The sequence below is a fragment of the Bos indicus x Bos taurus genome, chromosome X, assembly GCF_003369695.1.
Source record: "Bos indicus x Bos taurus breed Angus x Brahman F1 hybrid chromosome X, Bos_hybrid_MaternalHap_v2.0, whole genome shotgun sequence".
Lineage (NCBI taxonomy): Eukaryota > Metazoa > Chordata > Mammalia > Artiodactyla > Bovidae > Bos > Bos indicus x Bos taurus.
This window is the reverse complement of record NC_040105.1, coordinates 1691201-1710066: the sequence shown is the minus strand read 5'-3', so window position 1 is coordinate 1710066 and position 18866 is coordinate 1691201. Positions and strand designations below refer to the sequence as shown.

The window sequence follows — 18866 nt, the reverse complement described above, 5'->3', positions numbered from 1 at the left end:
AAGAGTCTAAATGCCGCTGCTGACACTAACGTGTCAGTGAACCCACAAAAGCTCAGCACACACTTCAGACCTTTTGCAGAGACGGCAGAAAAGATGTTTCACTGATGTTTTGCTTTTCCTCTGGGAGAAGAGAACCAGTTCATTTATTTATAAAGCAGACATATGGGTTCCTGATAGTCGCTCCCAGGTACAGCGGGCTTCACGAGTCAGTGGCTTGAATCTGTTTTCATAATGTTTTATTGGAAAACAGGACTGTGGGGGTTTTGCTTCTGAGCAGCGAAGAGAAACACCAAGAACAACACACAGCCGTGGTAACGGGACTGTTACTTCGAGTCTGTTTTGCTTAATTGGTGTTTATAAAAGGCAGCAGGGCTTCCCTGGTGGCTCAGACTGTAAAGAATCTAGCTGCCATGCAGGAGACTCAGGTTCGATCCCTGGGTCAGGAAGATCCCCTGGAGGAGGAAATGGCAACCCGCTCTGGTATTCTTACTTAGAGAATCTTACTTGGAGAAGAATTACTCCAAGAATCCTTACTCGGAGAATCCCAGAGGAGCCTGGTGGGCCACAGTCCATGGGGTTGCAAAGAATTGGACGTGACTGAGTGACTTTCATCATTTCGTCATGGTCATAAAAGGAAGAAACTCAGGGGAGACAAGGTTATTGTCTTTATGTATGGGGTAGGATAAAGACAAGGACCAGCTGTCCAGCACAGGGAACTCTGCTCAGTACTCTGTAATAAGCTTATGTTTCCCAGGGGGAAGCATGGGGGAAGGGATAGTTTGGGAGTTTGGGCTGGACATGGACACACTGCTGTATTTAACATGGAGAACCAGCAAGGACCTGCTGGACAGCACAGGGAACTCTGCTCAGTGTCGCGTGGCAGCCTGGGTGGAGGGTTAGGGTTAAGGAGAATGGGTACATGTGTATGCGTGGCTGAGTCCTTCGGTGTCCTCCTGAAACCATCATAACATCGTTCGTCGGCTATATGCTAATACGGAGTAAAAGTTAAAAACCTTAAATTGAAAAAAAAGTGTCTATAAAAGGAGCAGCATCACAGAGGACAGCATCGCCGTGTTTATCTATGGGGTTGGGGTCTAAGGCTCCACGTAGATTAATTCAGTGATGTAGCCTCCCCGCTCCTGAGGCGCATGCATCGGCCAATGACAGCTGAGTTCTGTGGACCCCACCTCCTTCTTTTCTTCCCACAGGACGTGGACCCTCTGCGGGACCCCCGAGTACCTGGCCCCTGAGGTCATTCAGAGCAAGGGCCACGGCCGAGCGGTGGACTGGTGGGCACTTGGCATCCTGATATTCGAGATGCTCTCAGGGTGAGTACCGCTTCTGTGAGGAAGATGCCTGCAGCTCCCTGTCCTGTTCGCTTGCTCTGGGGTGCTCAGCCCCTAGGATTTGGTGCAGGGGGTCAGGGATGCACACGCTTGGAGTGGGGTCTCCCACAGTTCTCAGGGTGCGCAGCCCCCAGGATTTGGTGCGGGGGGTCGGGATGGACATGCTTGGAGTGGGGTCTCCCACAGTTCCCCAGGGTGCGCAGCCCCCAGGATTTGGTGCAGGGATTGTCAGGGGATGGACATACTTGGAGTGGAGTCTTCGAAAGTTTCCCACTGTGGGTGATGATGGTATGAACTGACCATTCGGCTTGCTTTCAAAAGAAGAAACAGCAGAAGCTTGGAGGACCAGCAGGGTGTGTCTCTTGAGATCTTTTGTCTCTGAGTGTCCCTGTCTGCCAAGAATATACGATTCATCACACACCGATCACTCCGGACTGATTCCCAGAGCTGGGTGTATATGTTAGTGATTGAGACGTGTCCAACTCTTTGCGACCCCGTGGACTGTAGCCTACCAGGCTTCTGTGTCCGTGGAGTTGTCCCAGACAAGAATACTGGAGTGGGTTGCCATGCCCTCCCCTAGGGGATTTTCCCGACCCAGGGGTGGAACCCAGTCTCCTGCATTGCAGGCAAATTCTTTGCCATCTGAGCCACCAGGGAACCCCAAGCTGGGTAGCGGGCATGTTGGATAAAGAAATGCTCTTTTGGACATTTGGAAGGAACAGCGCTACAGAAATGAAAGAGTGCGTTCTTTCCTGAAAACCCCAGACGTGCCTGGGAATGTTTGGAATTCCATTTACCTCCCCGGTCCAGATTCCAGAGAGATGCACCCTGTATCAGCATGATTAACTACTCAAGTCTGGCATTTTCGTGAGGTGTTGCTAGGAATTCCGTGCGGCGGTAAAGAATCTGTCTGCAATGCAGGAGCGGAAAGAGGCGGGTTCGGTCCCTGGGTCGGGAAGATTCCCCTGAAGAAGGGGAATGGCAGCCCACTCCAGTGTCCTCGCCTGGAGAATCCCACGGACAGGGGAGCCTGGTGGGCTACAGTCCACAGGGTCGCAAAAGAGTCGGATATGACTGAGCACGCACGCACACCAGGTTTCCCCACACTGGGCAGACAGCAAGCGTCCTCCCCGTAGCCGTCCGTGGACCCGCTGCTTCCTGGCCGTCCTGTGCTCACAGGGCTCTTCTGTTGGGTGCTGTGCTTGGCCGGCAGGCAGGGGAGGGGTAGCGGTGTCCGCCCAGGACTCCTCCCCACCCCCACCTGCCCCTCCCCCGTCCCCTTGCCCTTCTTCTGTTCTCTCTGTCTCTTTGCCCTCTGTAGTCAATCCCATAGACCAAAAAAAAAAAAAAAAATCCCTTCCCGTGCATCCCAGCCCAGGAACTCCCGGTCAGAAACACAAGACTGAAATGCATTCCCTACGGTATCAGAAATGCAAGATGTAAAAAGAAATGCAAGAAGTGTGCATGTTTCTGCACCTGTGTTTGATCAGTGCTCCAAACATGTCCCAGCCACGGGTGGCTGTGTTCCTTCCTGAGCGTTTCTGACCAGCAGAGGGTAGCATTGCCCGAGAATTGAATCCCGCTGCCCGTAAGACGTTTTGCTAGAATGGACTTCCTGTGTCTTCTGTTTTTTTTTTTTTGTCTGTATTATTACGGGGGGAAAAAATGTAATTTCACGGAATACAAGAATATGGAATAATGTAGCAGAGATAACGCTGCAATATAGTATACGATTGGAAGATATGTCGTTGGAAGATAATGGCATATTATTAGGACATATGGGGCTTCCCTGGTGGCTCAGACAGTAAAGAATCCGCTTGCAATGCAGGAGACCTGGGTTGGATCCCTGGGTCGGGAAGATCCCCCGGAGGAAGGCATGCCGACCCACTCCAGTGTTCTTGCCTGGAGAATCCCATGGACAGAGCAGCCTGGCAGGTTGCAGTCCACCGGGTTAGAAAGCGAAGGACACGACTGAGCAGCTATGTTCTTTTACTGTGGGAACCTACATATTCTATAGTGTATTCAAATATACTACAATAGAAATTATTAAAATACAAGAGAGTAGAATTAGAATACAATATAGGATATATTAGAATGATTATTGCAGTTATTATGTAAAGATGATTATTAGAAGTCTATTATTTTAATACACTGTATCCCAGTGGTCGGACACGACTGAGCAACTGAACTGAACTGATCCTGGGAGTATCGTAATAGGATGTGTGCTATCTGTTATACCTTCAGTCGTGTCTGAGTCTGCGACCCCATGGACCGCAGCCTGCAAGTCTCCTCTGTCCACAGGATTCTCCAGGCAAGAATTCTGGAGTGGGTTGCCATGCCCTTCTGCAGGGGATCTTCCTGACCCAGGGTTCAAACCCGGGTCTTCTGCATTGACAGGCAGATTCTTTACCTTCTTAGCCACCAGGAACATTGAGGTAGGTCAAAGATGTCTATAAAAAAAAGATCACGGATAGGTGATGGGGGGAAAAAAAAATTGCAAAATTGGCATATATATGTATTTTGTGGCGGGTGGGCACGGGTTAGATACTCTGAGGCATGTGGGATCTTCCCGGGTCAGGGACTGAACCCGTGTCTCCTGCATTGGCAGGCGGATTGTCTACCACTGACCCACCGGGGGAGGCCCTGATGTGCATTTTTTAAAAAGAACACTTCTTTGGCTGAGTTGGGGGTTGGTTGTCGGTTGTAGCCTGCCAGCTCTTTCACGGCGGCCTGCAGACAGTCTGGTTATGTAGCTTGGACTCCGTGGATCCAGCACATTGGGCTCACTTGCTCCAGGGCCTTAGTTCCTCGACCAGAGATGGAACTGGCGCCGTCCGTGTTGTAAGGCGGATTCTCAACCACTGGACCACCATAAAAGTTCCCGGCCATGCATTTTCTAAGATGACATTCTTGAGCTGGCCTTCGTGGGGCAGTACAGGTGATCCCTTCTGTCTACAGCTCACCACGGCTGATGTCAAGATGCAAGTCGTGCCCACATGCGTGAATGGCACTCACTACCTGTTTTATTAAGACCGTCGCCATATTGTCAAGTAATTATCCTCCAGTTCAGATGCTCAGTGGTATCCGACACTTTGTGACCCCGTGGACTGCAGCACACCAGGCTTCCCTGTCCATCACTGACTCCTGGAGCTTGCTCAAACTCATGCCCATCAAGTTGGTGATGCCATCCAACCATCTAATCCTCTGTCATCCCCTTCTCCTCCTGCCCTCAATCTTTCCCAGCATCAGGGTCTGTTCCAGTGAGTCAGTTCTTCGCATCAGGTGGCCAAAGGATTGGAGTTTCAGCTTCAGCATCAGTCCTTCCAGTTATTCAGGACTGATTTCCTTTAGGATGGACTGGTTGGATCTCCTTGCAGTCCAAGGGACTCTCAAGAGTCTTCTCCAACACCACAGTTCAAAAGCATCAATTCTTCAGCGCTCAGCTTTCTTTATAGTCCAACTCTCACATCCATACATGACTACTGGAAAAACCATAGCGTTGACTAGATGGACCTTTGTTGGCAAAGTAATGCCTCTGCTTTTTAACATGCTGTCTAGGTTGGTCATCCTTCAGTTAAATTAGTCAAATAAAGAAAAAAAAAAAAGGCTTAGAAGGAGGGAGGCTTCCCTGGAAGTCCAGTGGTTAAGACTCTGAGCTTCCACTGAGAGCAGTGTGCCTTTTGTCCCTGGTCAGGGAAGGAATACCCCATATCCTGTTCCATGCAGCCAATAAATAAATTATTCAAAGGTTTCCATTGAATTAAAGATAGACACTTGAAGATAACTTTCAAATCTGGGCGGGCTTCCCTATTGGTCAGTTGGTAAAGAATCCACCTGCAATGAGGGAGACCTGGGTTTGATGCCTGGGTTGGGAAGATTCCCCTAGAGAAGGGAAAGGCTGCCCACGCCAGTATTCTTGGCCTGGGGAATCCCGTGGACTGTATATATAGCGGACTGTATATATAGTCCATGGGGTGGCAAAGAGTCGGACACGACTGAGCGGCTAACACAGACGTGAGATCCGGGCGCCGTCTTTGGCCGCTTTCCGCACTCCGACGTCTCGGATGCGCGCTCCGTCTGGTTTTTCTCTCGGGCTCCATCTGTGAGCGCTGCCTCGTGATGACTTTTTTCCGCTCGTTAAAGCCACTGCTGGCATACCTTTCCCGTGACGGCGGCGTCTCACGCCAGCTTCCTCGGGGCTCCGTATGCCGTGTTCTCCGGGAGCCCGTGGAGGAATGTATGATGCGTTTTCTCCCGGGCCCGTTTCTGAATGGAAACCGTCCCGCGCGTAACCTCATTCACAGCCACCGCCCAAGGCAGGGATACGAACCCCCGGCTGCTGTTGGAACTGGCTTCTGGCTCAGGGGCGGAGGGCCGACTCGGGGTTTATTCACTCCAAGGCGTTCACACTCGCCGACGGCTGGGCGTCTCTTGGCCGCGGCAGGTTCACGATCCATGGAAGCTGGTTACTCTAGAAGTTCAGCTGGCCGGGTTAGTTGTAGTTCTGAGACGGTAATGGGCTTCTCAGGTGCTCTCAGGGGTAAAGAACTTGCCAGCCAAGATAGGAGACGCAGGTTGGATCCCGGGGTTTGGAAAGATTCCCCTGGAGGAGGAAATGGCAACCCACTCCGGTATTCGGGTCTTGGAGGATCCCATGGACAGAGGAGCCTGGTGGGGCTACAGTCCATGGGGTCACAAAGACTCAGAGACTGGGGGTGGGGCACGACTCAGACTAGACAACACACAAGTGGCTGTGTGTTGTCTAGCTAGTCACATAGCCTCGTGGTCATGGCCTTTTCTAGACTTGCCCGTCCTCTGTAGTTGGGACAAAGTGCTTGATGCTTGGCTTCTTGGAACCGTGCTTCCATAGCTGGTCCTGAGTCATCCGTGACTCCAGGGTGAGAGGAGAAAGCGCACTCCGCAAAATAAAATTCTCTTCTGCCCATGGCAGGCGGAAGGAAGCCATCCTTATAAAGCCTGGGGGTGGTTTTTTTTTTTCCCCTACACTGGCCACTAAAAATAGACGTGTTTATCTTTCTAACAGGTTTCCTCCGTTTTTCGATGACAACGCCTTTGGCATCTATCAGAAGATTCTTGCTGGCAAGATAGACTTCCCCAGACACTTGGAGTTCAGTGTCAAGTAAGTCAGCTGTCTTCTCTGGTCATCGGAGGTGTGTATTTCTAAAGCCTGTGACAAACCCCCAGTGCAGGCGTCCTGCCCAGCTAGGTCCCATCCTGGTTTGTTCCTCTGAGCTGAACTGACGCTCTTTGGCTGGGTCATCTTTTCCCCTCAAAAAGGGGAAAGCTTTTCATGACTCGGCTGGGATGACACTTCACCTCTTGGTGACTTGCAGCCGTATTTTACATCTTTTGATATAGTTGTGTATTTATCATTAGCGAATAAAGGCTGTTTGTGATCATATTGAATAAGGAAGCAGCTTTGTTATTCGAGAAGAAGGCCCTTGTTCTTGCTAGTTTGGTGGGTGGTGTGGGCATCGATGACTTTGCATGCTAAGTCACTGCGATTGTGTCTGACTCTCGGCGACCCCATGGACTGTAGCCCGCCAGGCTCCTCAGTCCGTGGGATTCTCCAGGCGAGAATACTGGAGTGGGTTGCCATGCCCTCCTCCAGGGGGTCTTCCCGACCCAGGGATCAAACCAGGGTCTCCTTCATCTCCTGCGTTGGCAAGCAGATTCTATACTGCTGAGCCACCGGGGAAGCCCTTGTATAATCTGTAAGTACTGTGAGCGATTATGTTACTTAAATAAAATTTTTAAGTGGGAAATAAAAGGAAATGATTTCTTGAAACACGCTTTGACGTAATTGTGTCGAGTCCTCCTCTGCTGTGTGAACGCAGACTTCTCTCTCTTTCTGTGTTGTGATTTTTTTATTGTTGTTCAGTCGCTCAGTCATGTCTGACTCTTTGCGACCCCCTGGACTGCAGCACGCCAGGCTTCCCTGTCCATCACTATCTCCCAGAGCTTACTCAAACTCATGTGCATCGAGTCAGTGATGCCATCCAACCATCTCATCCTCTGTCGTCCCCTTCTCCTCCCACCTTCAATCTTTCCCAGCATCGGGGTCTTTTCTAATGAGTCAGTTCTTTGCATCAGGTGGTCAAAGTCTTGGAGCTTCAGCATCCGTCCTTCTGATGAATATTCAGGGTTGATGTTCAGTGAGTCAGTATTCTGATACCGTCTGCTATTTAGAAGGGAAATCTCAGTGACCCAGCACACACAAAAATACTTGCCTTGCTTCCGGGAAGGCAAGGAGTCCAGACAAGAATCCCACAGATAAGCAGACCCACCGTGCCAAGTGTGATGACTGATTTTGATAGAATCACACATAGTGTAGTTGGCTGGGGTTGGCCTGGCTGGTGTATTTGAAATGAAGGTCAGACATCCCCAGGGCAGACAGGGTTTCTCCTGTTGATGTTCAAAGGCTGTTCATCTCTACGATGATCTGACCAACCTCTGTGCCTTAGCTGGGTTGCAACTCTGCATCGCGTAAATTGTTTAGGTTATATAGGAACAGATAATGGTGAGAAAGGGCCTTCCCAGGTGAAGCTAGTTGTGAAGAACCCGCCTGTCAATTCAGGAGACATAAGACACTCAGGTTCCATCTTTGGGTCGGGGAAGATTCCCCTGGAGGAGGGCAACCCACTCCAGTATTCTTGCCTGGAGAATCCTATGGATGGAGGAGCCCGGCGGGCTGCAGTCCATGGGGTCGAAGAGAGTCAGACAGGACTGGAGTGACTTAGCACTCAAAAGTGGTGAGAAAGGCTAGAAGACGCTCAGTCATCGTGAAGACTGAACCACGGGGCGGGTGTCCTTGTCGCGTGGTGTGGGTTTTATTGCTGTTGACCTGCTGTGTTTGCGTGGGTCCATATCAACATGTCTGGTTTCTGTCTCCTTGCCCCACCCCCGGCCCAAACAGAGACCTCATCAGGAAACTGCTTGTTACCGACAGAACAAGGAGACTGGGAAATATGAAGGTGAGTGTTTGTATCCCTGTGTGTGGAACGGTAGCGGCTTCCCACGTGAGGTTCGTGGTAAAAAGCCCGCCCGCCAGTGCAGGGGACATAAGAGACTGGAGTTCGATCCCTGGGTCGGGAAGATCCCCTGCAGGAGGGCATGGCAACCCTATCCAGTGTTCTTGGGCTTCCCTGGTGGCTCAGCTGGTAAAGAATCCGCCTGCAATGTGGGAGACCTCAATTCAGTCGCTGGGTTGGGAAGATCCCCTGGAGAAGGGAAAGGCAACCCACTCCAGTGTTCTTGCCTGGAGAATCCCCCTGGACAGAGGAGCCTGGAGGGCTACAGTCCACAGGGGTTGCAGAGTCGGGTACGGCTGAGTGTCTCGGCACGCATTAAGTTGTACTCACTTTAAATGCCTCTCATCTGACTTCAGACGTGTCAACAATGGCAGAACAGTCTTACCGTTTCATTGGCCAAACTTCAGATTTGATTCACCCAGAGTCGAGTCTCCTCGTCTCTCCAAAGAAGTCAGTGACTCAGCAGCGATCTATAAGTTAACTAATCGTCGCTTTCTTTATTTACTTACATATTTTTTTTTGTTTCTGAATATTTTTTAAGATTTTCATTGATGGATAATTGCTTTACGATATTATGTTGGTTTCTGCCATGAATCAGCCCGAATCCACCATAGGGATACCCATGTCCCCTCCCCCTGAACCTCCCTCTCGTCATTCACACGCCATGCAGTTTACTCCTTTGAATCCGACAGTCGATGGCTTGCGATATGTTTGCAAAATGATGAACTCGTCACCACAGTTTTAAATAACAGGTTCGTTCCTTCCAAAAGAACCAGTAACCTGTAGCTACCACTTCTCTGAAGTTTCCGACTTCCCTGGTGGCCCAGTGCTTAAGAGGCCAGGCTTCCACTGCAGGCGACTCGGTTCTTACCCCGGCTTGGGGAATTAAAATCCCACTCGCTGCCAAGTCTTTAAAAAAAAGCAAAACCCACGTCTCAAGTGTGACATCCTCGAGTTGCATCGTAGTCACGTGACTTAATCTCTGGCCCACAGTGAGCAAATGACATCATTTTGTGAACCTCCTTCTATGCGTTTGTAAAAGTGGCTCAGGTGGTAAAGCTTCCTGCCCGCAATGCAGGAGATCCGGGTTCTATCCCTAGGTCGGGCAGACCCCCTGGAGAAGGAAATGGCAACCCATTGCAGTATTCTTGCCTGGACAATCCCCATGGACAGAAGAGCCTGGCGGGGCTACAGTGCATAGGGTCGCAAAGAGTTGGGCATGACTGAGCGACTAACACACTCACACACACACACAATGAGGAAAGCTTCAGCTGCAGGAAATTGTCGAGGTGAAAATACCACTGTATGTGGGGAGGGCCTGAACCATAATCACCCTTTGGTCTTTGTGGTGCAGAGCAGTATACACATCAACAGCAGGCTTTTGGTATTTAGGCACTGAGTCGTGTCCGACCCTCTGCAACCCCATGGAGTATAGGCCACCAGGCTCCTCTGTCCATGGGATTCTCCAGGCAGGAACCCTGGAGTGGGTTGCCATGCCCTCCTGCAGGGGATCTTCCCCGACCCAGGGATGGAACCCACGTGTCCTGCCTGGGCAGGCAGGTTCTTTTACCCCTGAGCCACCAGGGAAGCCTGAACACCACGACTGCATTTCTTCCTATAATGAGCAAAAGCATATAATGCCGCTCCCATGCCTTCCTTGGTGGTTTGTCCAGGGACAAAGGCTCGAGTCAGAGCGAATCACTGTTTCTCTCTGTGTGGAATCATCCAGAGCTTCTCTGGGCTACGCACTTTCCTGTCCTGCCGGCCTTCTCTGCGCTGACGACGGCTGTTCCTTTTTGCAGAACGGAGCCGAGGACGTCAAACAGCACCGATGGTTCCGGGTCGTGGACTGGGGCGCGGTCCCGGAAAGGAAGCTGAAGGTACGGCCGTTCGTCCAGTCTGGCGGCTCGCACCCGGGGCAGCCGCAAGCTGTCCTGAACACAGACGCGGGCTCTGAGTCTGTGGCTCGGTTCCTTAGGATGAGTACCTAATGAAGTGATTCAGACATAGACGCGGGCTCTGAGTCTGTGGCTCGGTTCCTTAGGATGAGTACCTAATGAAGTGGTTCAGATCGTGAATAAGTGAAGTTCACAGTGTTGAGAGGGAAGACCTGAGCTGAAGAGTCGGGCTTCCCCGGTGGCTCAGCTGGTAAAGAGACCTGCGATACAGGCACCCCGGTTCGATCCCTGGGTCAGGAAGATTCCCCTGGAGAAGGGACTGGTTAACCACTCCAGTATTCTCGCCTGGAGAATCCCATGGACAGAGGAGCCTGGCATGCTGCAGTCCATGGTGTGGCAAAGAGTCTTCAAGAACATCTATACCTTAATTGAAAAATTACAAAACAAAACATACCAATGTCAGTGGTTACATCAAAGATCAGTGGTCCCAGATCAACCCAACAAGTATAATCATAAAGTTTGAAATGTGAGAATTATCAGAAGGTGACACAGAGCAAGAAGTCTGGCGGTGTCGTTGGAGGCAGGACGCAGATAGATTTGCTCAATGTACAGTTTCTGCAAAGCTTCAGCTTGCAAACAACACCGTATGTACAAAGTGTAATTAAATGTTCAGTTCAGTTCAGTCGCTCAGTCGTGTCCGACTCTTCGCGACCCCATGAATCGCAGCACGCCAGGCCTCCCTGTCCATCACCAACTCCTGGAGTTCACTCAGACGCACATCCATCGAGTTGGTGATGCCATCCAGCCATCTCATCCTCTGTCCTCCCCTTTTCCTCCTGCCCCAATCCCTCCCAGCTTCAGGGTCTTTTCCAATGAGTCAACTCTTTGCATGAGGTGGCCAAAGTACTGGAGTTTCCGCTTCAGCATCATTCCTTCCAAAGAAATCCCAGGGCTGATCTCCTTCAGAATGGACTGGTTGAGGCATGCCTAAATGGAACGACTTCCTGGGTCAGACTTGCTCCGTGCAGGGTTTCTGCAAAACTTTGATTACATAAAAAACAACAAAAAAAAGGGTATGTACGGTGTGTGCGCTTAAGTCACGGAGTCTTCGTGTCCAACTCTTTGCAGTCCCATGGATGCAGCCCACCAGGCTCCTCTGTCCATGGGGATTCTCCACGCGAGAATACTGGGGTGAGTTGCCATGCTCTCCTCCAGGGGATCTTCCCAACCTAGGGATGGAACCCAGGTCTCCTGCATTGCAGGCAGATTCTTTACAGTGTGAGCCACCAGGGAATCCCAAGAACACTAGAGTGGATAACCTATGCTTTCTCCACGGGTTCTTCCCAACCCAGGAATGGAACTGGATTGCAGGTGGATTCTTTACCAACTGAGCTATAAACTGCAATAAAACTAGGCGTGCCTGAATGTAACAATTTCCTGGTGCAGACTTGCTCCCTGCAACGTTTCTGCAAAGCTTTGATTTATCAACAAAACAAAACAAAACATAGTTATCTGAATAGTGTAACAAAACTAGGCGTACCTGAATGTAATAACTTCCTGATACAGACTTGCTCCATCCAAGGTTTCTGCAAAGCTTTGATTTAAAAAAAAAAAGAGAACAAATACAGTGTTAAAAGTGTGATAAAACTGGGCTTGCCTGAATGTAACAACTTCCTGGTGCAGACTGGCAAGGTTTCTGCAAAGCTTTGATTTATTAAAAAAACACAGTATCTGCAAATTGCGGGAAAGCTGAAGCGTGGCTGAAGGTAAGATTACTGGTGAACACTGTTCCTCTGTAACCACGGCGCTGTATCTCTGCTGGTTCCTCAGCCCCCAATTATCCCCAAGCTGTGCAGTGAGGACGATACCTCCAACTTCGAAGCCTATCCTGAGAACGACTGGACTTCTGCCCCGCCGGTGTCACAGAAAGAGCTGGATGTCTTCAAGAATTTCTGAGCTCGGGACTCCCCGCCTGGAAGGTATATCTTTATTTTATGTATTGATTTTTGACATATCAAGGCACCCTTTATTTCATGCATTCATGATATCACTTGAAAGTATACGAAAGTGAAAGTGTTAGTCGCTGCGTCGTGTCTGACTCTGTGTGACCCCGTGGACTGTAGCCCTCCAGGCTCCTCTGTCCGTGGGATTCTCCAGGCGAGACTACTGGAGTGGGTTGCCCTGCCCTTCCCCAGGGGAACCTTCCCAACCCAGGGAATGGAACCCGGGCCTCCTGCATTGGCAGGCGGGTTCCTTACCATCTGAGTCACCTGGCAAGCCCTGTATCAGTTGAATTCTGTTTATTTTTAAATTTCTTGTATGTATATATATTTTTTCATATACGTGTATTTCTTCTTTTTCAAATTCTTTTCCCATATCGGTTATGAGAGTAGTGAGCAGAGTTCCCTGTGCTATACGGTGGGTCCTTGTGGATTGAACTGATTTACCAAACAGAAGCAGAGTTAGATTGCGGGTCTGGACCCTGCAGTTTTTTCTTCATCGTAAAATGTTTTGTCTGATGGTGAGGTCCTATGGCAGAGTACAAGGAAACGGGGACCCACTCTTGCTTCTGGGCTAAATCTCTTTTCAAATTGTGGACGAGGTTGGGCTAGTTCTGTGGAACATGGAGAACCCACCACCTTTTAAATGAATCTTTCAATGTACTTTATGCGGCATTCTCGCTCCACAGAATTCAGGCTTGTGGGTCTTTGCAATAAGAGTGTGAAAGGAATCTTGGGCTTCTTTTTTGCTGCGGTTGTTGTTGTTACTGTTAAGATGACAAATGGTGCCCAGGTGTTTTGAAAACTTAACAAAACCCAGACTTCCCTGCAGTCCCGCGGGTAAGAGTCCATGCTTCCAATGACGCAGGTTCAATCCTTGCTTGGGGAACTAAGATCTCGTGTGCCACACAGTGCAAGCAAAAGATAAAAAAGAATAAACATTTAGAAAAGTAACCGAATCCTCTGTTTTATTTCAAGCCAGACACAGGGTGATCTGAGCCTGCCTGGGATACACGGTGGCCCCCACGCCGACCCGAGGAGGCAACTGTCTTCTTCTTGGAGTAAGGATGCTTCCGCGTGTGTATACGCCTGGGTGTGTGTAAAGAGACTGCAGAGCTGTTGACCTTCGTGGCCCTGGAATTATTTAACCTACTGGAAATCGGCTGCACAGTAGGACACTTTGAACATTCGTTTGGTTGCAGGTTTTCTTCTTTCTAGCCTTGTGTGTTCCTGCTGGAATATCTTGGGTTTCGTTGTTTTTTTTTTTCCTTCCCTCATAGACTTGACTTTTTAAGTTTAATCTCAACTTGTTCAGATATAACCACAAATGGTGTGTGTGTCTGTACGTTTGCTCGCGTCTGTGTATAAAAAAAGGCGGTATGCTTGGAGCACAGAAATTGTGATGTACATGTTCCTACTTTCCAGAGATTATATTTATGTTTCAGATTTTTCTTTTCTTTTTTTTTTTTATGAATCTGTTCTCTTGCTGGACAACATTTTAAAAGTTATGATATATGCATTTTTTATCATCTTCTATGCATTTTATGGGTATATCCTACGACAGTCTGTATGCAGGATTTTTAATGCTTTGTGTCTGCTAGCCTGAGGTCTTGAAACCAGAAGGCAAAGGAAGGAGATGTGAGTTTGAATTTTAGTCCAAGACTAGCCGCTGACCGCAAATGCTTTTCTCAAGGTATTTTGTCTGTGGCATTAAAAAAAATTTCAGACTCTGTAGGGAGATGGCTAGCTATTCATATTCCAGGTTCAATCCCTAGACCAAAATTGCATCTCCCAATACAGAAGAGTCTTTTTTCAGCATTGGCTCGAGGAACTTAACGCACATGATTTTCTTTTCCCCTTTGGTTTTGGGAAAAGCAAGGAACGGAAGGGGCACGATGGAACCGTTTGAACCCTGCTTGTTTCTGCTTGGTTTTATTTCTCTTCAGCAGTGTTCGCTATGCTTCTGGTTTCACAGACCTGCCAGGCCTGTGCCGGACAAGCCTGGGCTGAGCTTTGCTTTCCCTTTGGGTCCGAGGGTTGGGTGAGGACCGTGAACCCTGTCGATCACGAAAGCCAGGTGTCAAGCGTGTGGCCGTGCGCAAGTGTTGCTGTTGAAGTTTGCATCTTCCCAGAAGCAGGACGTGGTCAGAGGTGCTGGGCATCCTCCTTCACTGCCTTCTTTACCCTCTTTCCCTTCTGCTTTCTGATTCTAACCTTTGCTGTGGGAAAAAAGCTAAACGGGACTCAGCTGGAAAGGCCAGAGTGGCTCAAACCCGTTGTGTAAAATCCAGTCGTAGGGTCCAGCCATGCCCTTTCCCGGCGCAGGTCTGTGCATTTAAGCAGTCGGTTCTAGAGCCTTCCGTGGCTGCGGGGGATCAGTCAGTAGACCTCCCAGGCCCCTCCCTCCCCCCAAGCCCTTCATCGTCCCTTTTCCAGCCCAGAAAGGTTCAGCTCCTTGGACCTCAGGGCTCCAGGCAGTGTGTCCTCGGGATATGTTGCTAGAAAGGCTTGGGTGCGCCCTCAGCTTTCAACTCTTCTCAGGTCTCTGCAACTCAGGTATTCTTGGGTCACCTGGTGAGTTCTTTGCTGCCGACACTGTTTCCTTCCTGTGCTGGGCCAGAAAAGTGTGTCTTTCCCAGCTTTTGCTTCCCCCGCTTCTGCAGGCACATCTAGGGGTGTGGAGAGCTGATGTTTGGGAAAAGTATCCGTTTTTTTTTTCTTTAAACGTAGCACAAATGTCAAAGGACATACATGTATTTATCACATTTGACCATTTGCACCCTGAAGAATGGGTACTTTTGAACTGTGGTGTTGGAGAAGACTCTTGAGAGTCCCTTGGACTGCAAGGAGATCCAACCAGTCCATTCTAAAGGAGATCCAACCAGTCCATTCTAAAGGAGATCCAACCAGTCCAATCTAAAGGATTTCCTAGGTGTTCATTGGAAGGACTGATGCTGAAAGTGAAGCTCCAATCCTTTGGCCACCTGATGTGAAGAGCGGACTCATTGGAAAAGACCCTGATGCTGGGAAAGATTGAAGGCGGGAGGAGAAGGGGACGACAGAGGATGAAATGGTTGGATGGCATCACCGACTCAATGGATATGAGTTTGAGCAAGCTCTGAGAGTTGGTGATGGACAGGGAGGCCTGGCGTGCTGCAGTCTGTGGGTCACAGAAAGACACAACTGAGCAGCTGAACAACAACAGCAACTCCTGGATCAGAAGACAAGGGCTGTGTGTGCTTGAAGGAGATGTGAAGAAAAATGACACCTATAAAAGCTTCGAGCTGAAGGCACTAAATCACCCCCTTCTCATAAATGACCTCATCTTCAAAGAGCGGTCCATTCCGTAGGTGAGAGTGAGTCCAGGATTAACTAAAACGGACCTTACAATGGGCAGCTCATTAAAAATTTACTTTCAAAGGGTGCACTTGGATAAACGTTCCCAGAGAACTGTTATTTTGAGTCTGTAACTTTTCAATCACCACATGCTCTTTGGATTAAACGGTGAGCCAACTGGGACTAAAGTTTTATCATGCCGTTTCTGAACTGTTACATCACTGAATGTTAGAAGGTTAAATGAGCAGCGCGAACCTGCGCAGAGATACAGCCTCCACGGGGAAACGCATTCAGTCCTGTGTCCTCTGACTATAAAAATAAATGAGTATTCTTTGGAGCCTTATGCTTGAGAAAACACGAAATAAATGAAACACCTTTCTTGAACACAATACAAAAAATTGTAAATACACATGTTGATCCTGATGCATATTTTTTTGGCTTCGTTCTTCCTCTCTAGTAATTTATGAGATGAAAACAGCACAAGGACGCACATGTGTTGCCTTAATTTTGAAGACGTATGCAGGGAAAACAAAGGTTCAAATACCACGGATGGCTCGCTTCTTTATAAAAGCATGGTCGTTGACCATCCGCCATGCAAAGCACATTGTGAAGGAAGAGGAATTCCAACACTGCCAGGCGGGCTTTACCTCACCTTTCACACCCCTGCCACCCATTTAGTTATTGAACGCATTATGTGCTGGTGGCTGGGCCGTAGATTAAATGGTCTGACGTCATGCAGTGCTGGGCGCGATCAAAATGAGTCTTGAACACATGGATGGCTCACCGCATGCAACCAGAAAAGCGTTCACTGCCTGGAGGCATTCTGTGTTGTTCGAGTCTCGGATCCAAAGTAATCAGAGTGTGCAAGGTTTAGAAGACAGTTCACGGCCGCCGTGACAACATTCCGAACCGGAAAAGGAGAGATCTGTTTTTTGTTTGCTGCCGTTTGACAAGTCGGCAATATCTCCTTAAGTGACAATACTCTAAAAAGTCTCGGGACTCCCCCACCACCCCCCGCCCTGGTGGCCTAGTGGTTAAGACTTCACCTTCAAGAGTTGGTGGGGAGGTGATGTGAGTTTAACCCCTGGTTGGCGGAGCTGAGATGCCACAAACCTTACTGTCAGAAAGCCAAAAATACGAAACAGAAGCAATGTCACAAATTCAGTAAAGACTTTAAAAATGGTCCTTATTCCACCCACCCTCCCCCCCAAAATATCTTGTAAAGTCTTTAGGAAATGCATTGATTTCAAGAGGTGGATCGGGGTGGGTCTTGTTTTCCTCAGGGAAGAATAAAGCCAGCCTGGTTTGAGAGCCATCTGTAAAACTCTCAAGGAGATAAAATGCTAGCTGGTCATAACGGCATATTGTTTATGGTCGTGGCCGTTGGGATATCCTGCTCAGCAGACCTGTATCATTGGCCAGCAATGGGAAGAAAAAAAAAAAAAAACCCATGATTTCTGCTGTCGATTTGTCAAAATACGCAAAGGAAAAAACCCCGATAACCGGCACGCACGTCACACCATCATGATACTTTAAAACTCCTCCCATTCTTGCTCCTCGGGCAGGTCTGACATCACCTGTTTTTCACCATCTCCGGCGACGTTTGGTTTCCTTCTCTGCATCTGCATTTGAGGACCAGCCTGCCACCCATCCGAGTCACCGGCAGCCCCACGCAGTTGAGTCATTCGACTTGCGTTCGCTGTTTCTGCCTACGACCCACGTTGCCTCTCGATGGGAAACCACTGTTAGCTGTGAGATTTGGCTCCATCCTGTTCATGCAGGACCCCGACACTGTGCTCTGCAGGCACTGAGGGCCACCCCACCTGGGTGAACCCTGCAGACTGCACTCGCTCCCCATCGTAACAACAGAATCCTCGCTGTAGCTTCAGGTGCTGGAAAGATTGGAAATTTTTCTTTTTGTCCCCAGTCCTCTGATTTTGCATCACAAATTGACAGCATCATGCAAGTCTCTTGATCGCTCCCAGTGGAGATTTGAAGTGAGGTGCCCGTGTTCTTTTTTTTTCCGGTGGTCCATCTGCCTGGCGTGTGTTCTAAACCTCCTGAAACATCTTGTACGCTGTACCCTTTCTTATCTGTTTCTGACTAATCGGTTTAACTCGCGTGGGCATTGCTGACTCACCAAGAACAAAGAGAAAAAGCACGTGTACGATTGTCTTAATTAATATATTTGAGTCTGTGTGTGTGTGTGTGTCTGTGTCTTGGTGGAGGTCGAGTGGTGGGCCGATGCTTCCACCAAGCATCATGTTTTCATACCGAGCTTGTTCCTGCTGACCCCGTGTGGTCACCACCACACATGCAATCCTTGATAATCAAAAAGGAAATATTCTGGAACCGTTCCCTCTAAGTTATTGTGTCTGGAGACCTTCTGTGTTGATATTCTCTTTGCTGTTCCATGGTGGACTCCTGTGTTATTTAAATAAAACTCACGGCACGTGTGTTGTTGTGCAACTGGGATCAGAAGCGTTTCTGCTCACCAGCTGCCTTTCCTGGCTCCCTGAGATGCTTTCTCCGGCTCTACAGGGCGGTCGGAAATTCCTTCTTTCTCAAGGGATGAAGCATCCAGGGCTGGTGTGCCACCTTCCTGCTCGAGTCATACTGGGAGCCCCGCCCTGATCGTCTCAGCTTCTCGTGGTTTAAAAAAGAAAGAAAAATAAAAAAGCCTGTTTCTACACCTCTCCATTCCTTGCACAATGAAAAATCACTGTGATTTGTGTATGTATGTGTGTGTATATATACACACACACACACACCCTGGGAAGATTTTACTGCTGTCTAATTTATGGAATGATACCATTGATTCCAGGTTTGTTTAATAAAACTTTGTATCTTTTCAGATAAAAGTCTGACTCTGGTTTGTTTCTTTGGTCATGGGAAAAGCTATAGCTTCTCTGCTTTCATCTAGCCCCCAGTGGCAATCTTTCTTTTAAAATTTTTATGTTTTGCTGAGATGTAAGTGACCACAAAATTATCTTTGTTTCTGGTTTACAACATACGTCATTCTACATGTGTATATAAAGCAAAACAGAGAAACAAAAAAGATTCTAGTACATCTTGGTAGCATCCATCCCCTTACACAGTTACAAAATGTTTTTCTTGTGCTGAGATCGTTCACCTTCTACTGCTTTAAAACAAGCTGTAGGTATGATACAGCACTGTATTTTCTTCTGCAGAGGGCCAGATGGCCAGTAATTTTGGCATTCCCTGTGCAGTGTG

General features: G+C 48.8%; 1 protein-coding gene across 2 annotated transcripts in view; it reads left to right on the top strand.

Moving 5' to 3' along the window:
* PRKX (protein kinase X-linked) overlaps positions 1–18493 on the top strand; it is a 59508-nt gene extending 41015 nt beyond the window's left edge. The window contains exons 4-9 of one of the 2 annotated variants that reach the window (XM_027533630.1): positions 1209–1328; positions 6391–6486; positions 8284–8341; positions 10201–10278; positions 12127–12275; positions 13279–18493. In XM_027533630.1, coding sequence (XP_027389431.1) covers positions 1209–1328; positions 6391–6486; positions 8284–8341; positions 10201–10278; positions 12127–12252 — 478 coding nt within the window. In that variant the 3' untranslated portion in view covers positions 12253–12275; positions 13279–18493. Of the gene's footprint in view, positions 1–1208; positions 1329–6390; positions 6487–8283; positions 8342–10200; positions 10279–12126; positions 12276–13274 lie in introns of both variants that reach the window. The other variant, XM_027533629.1, reaches the window with a different exon arrangement.
* The last annotated feature ends 373 nt before the right edge of the window (positions 18494–18866 follow it).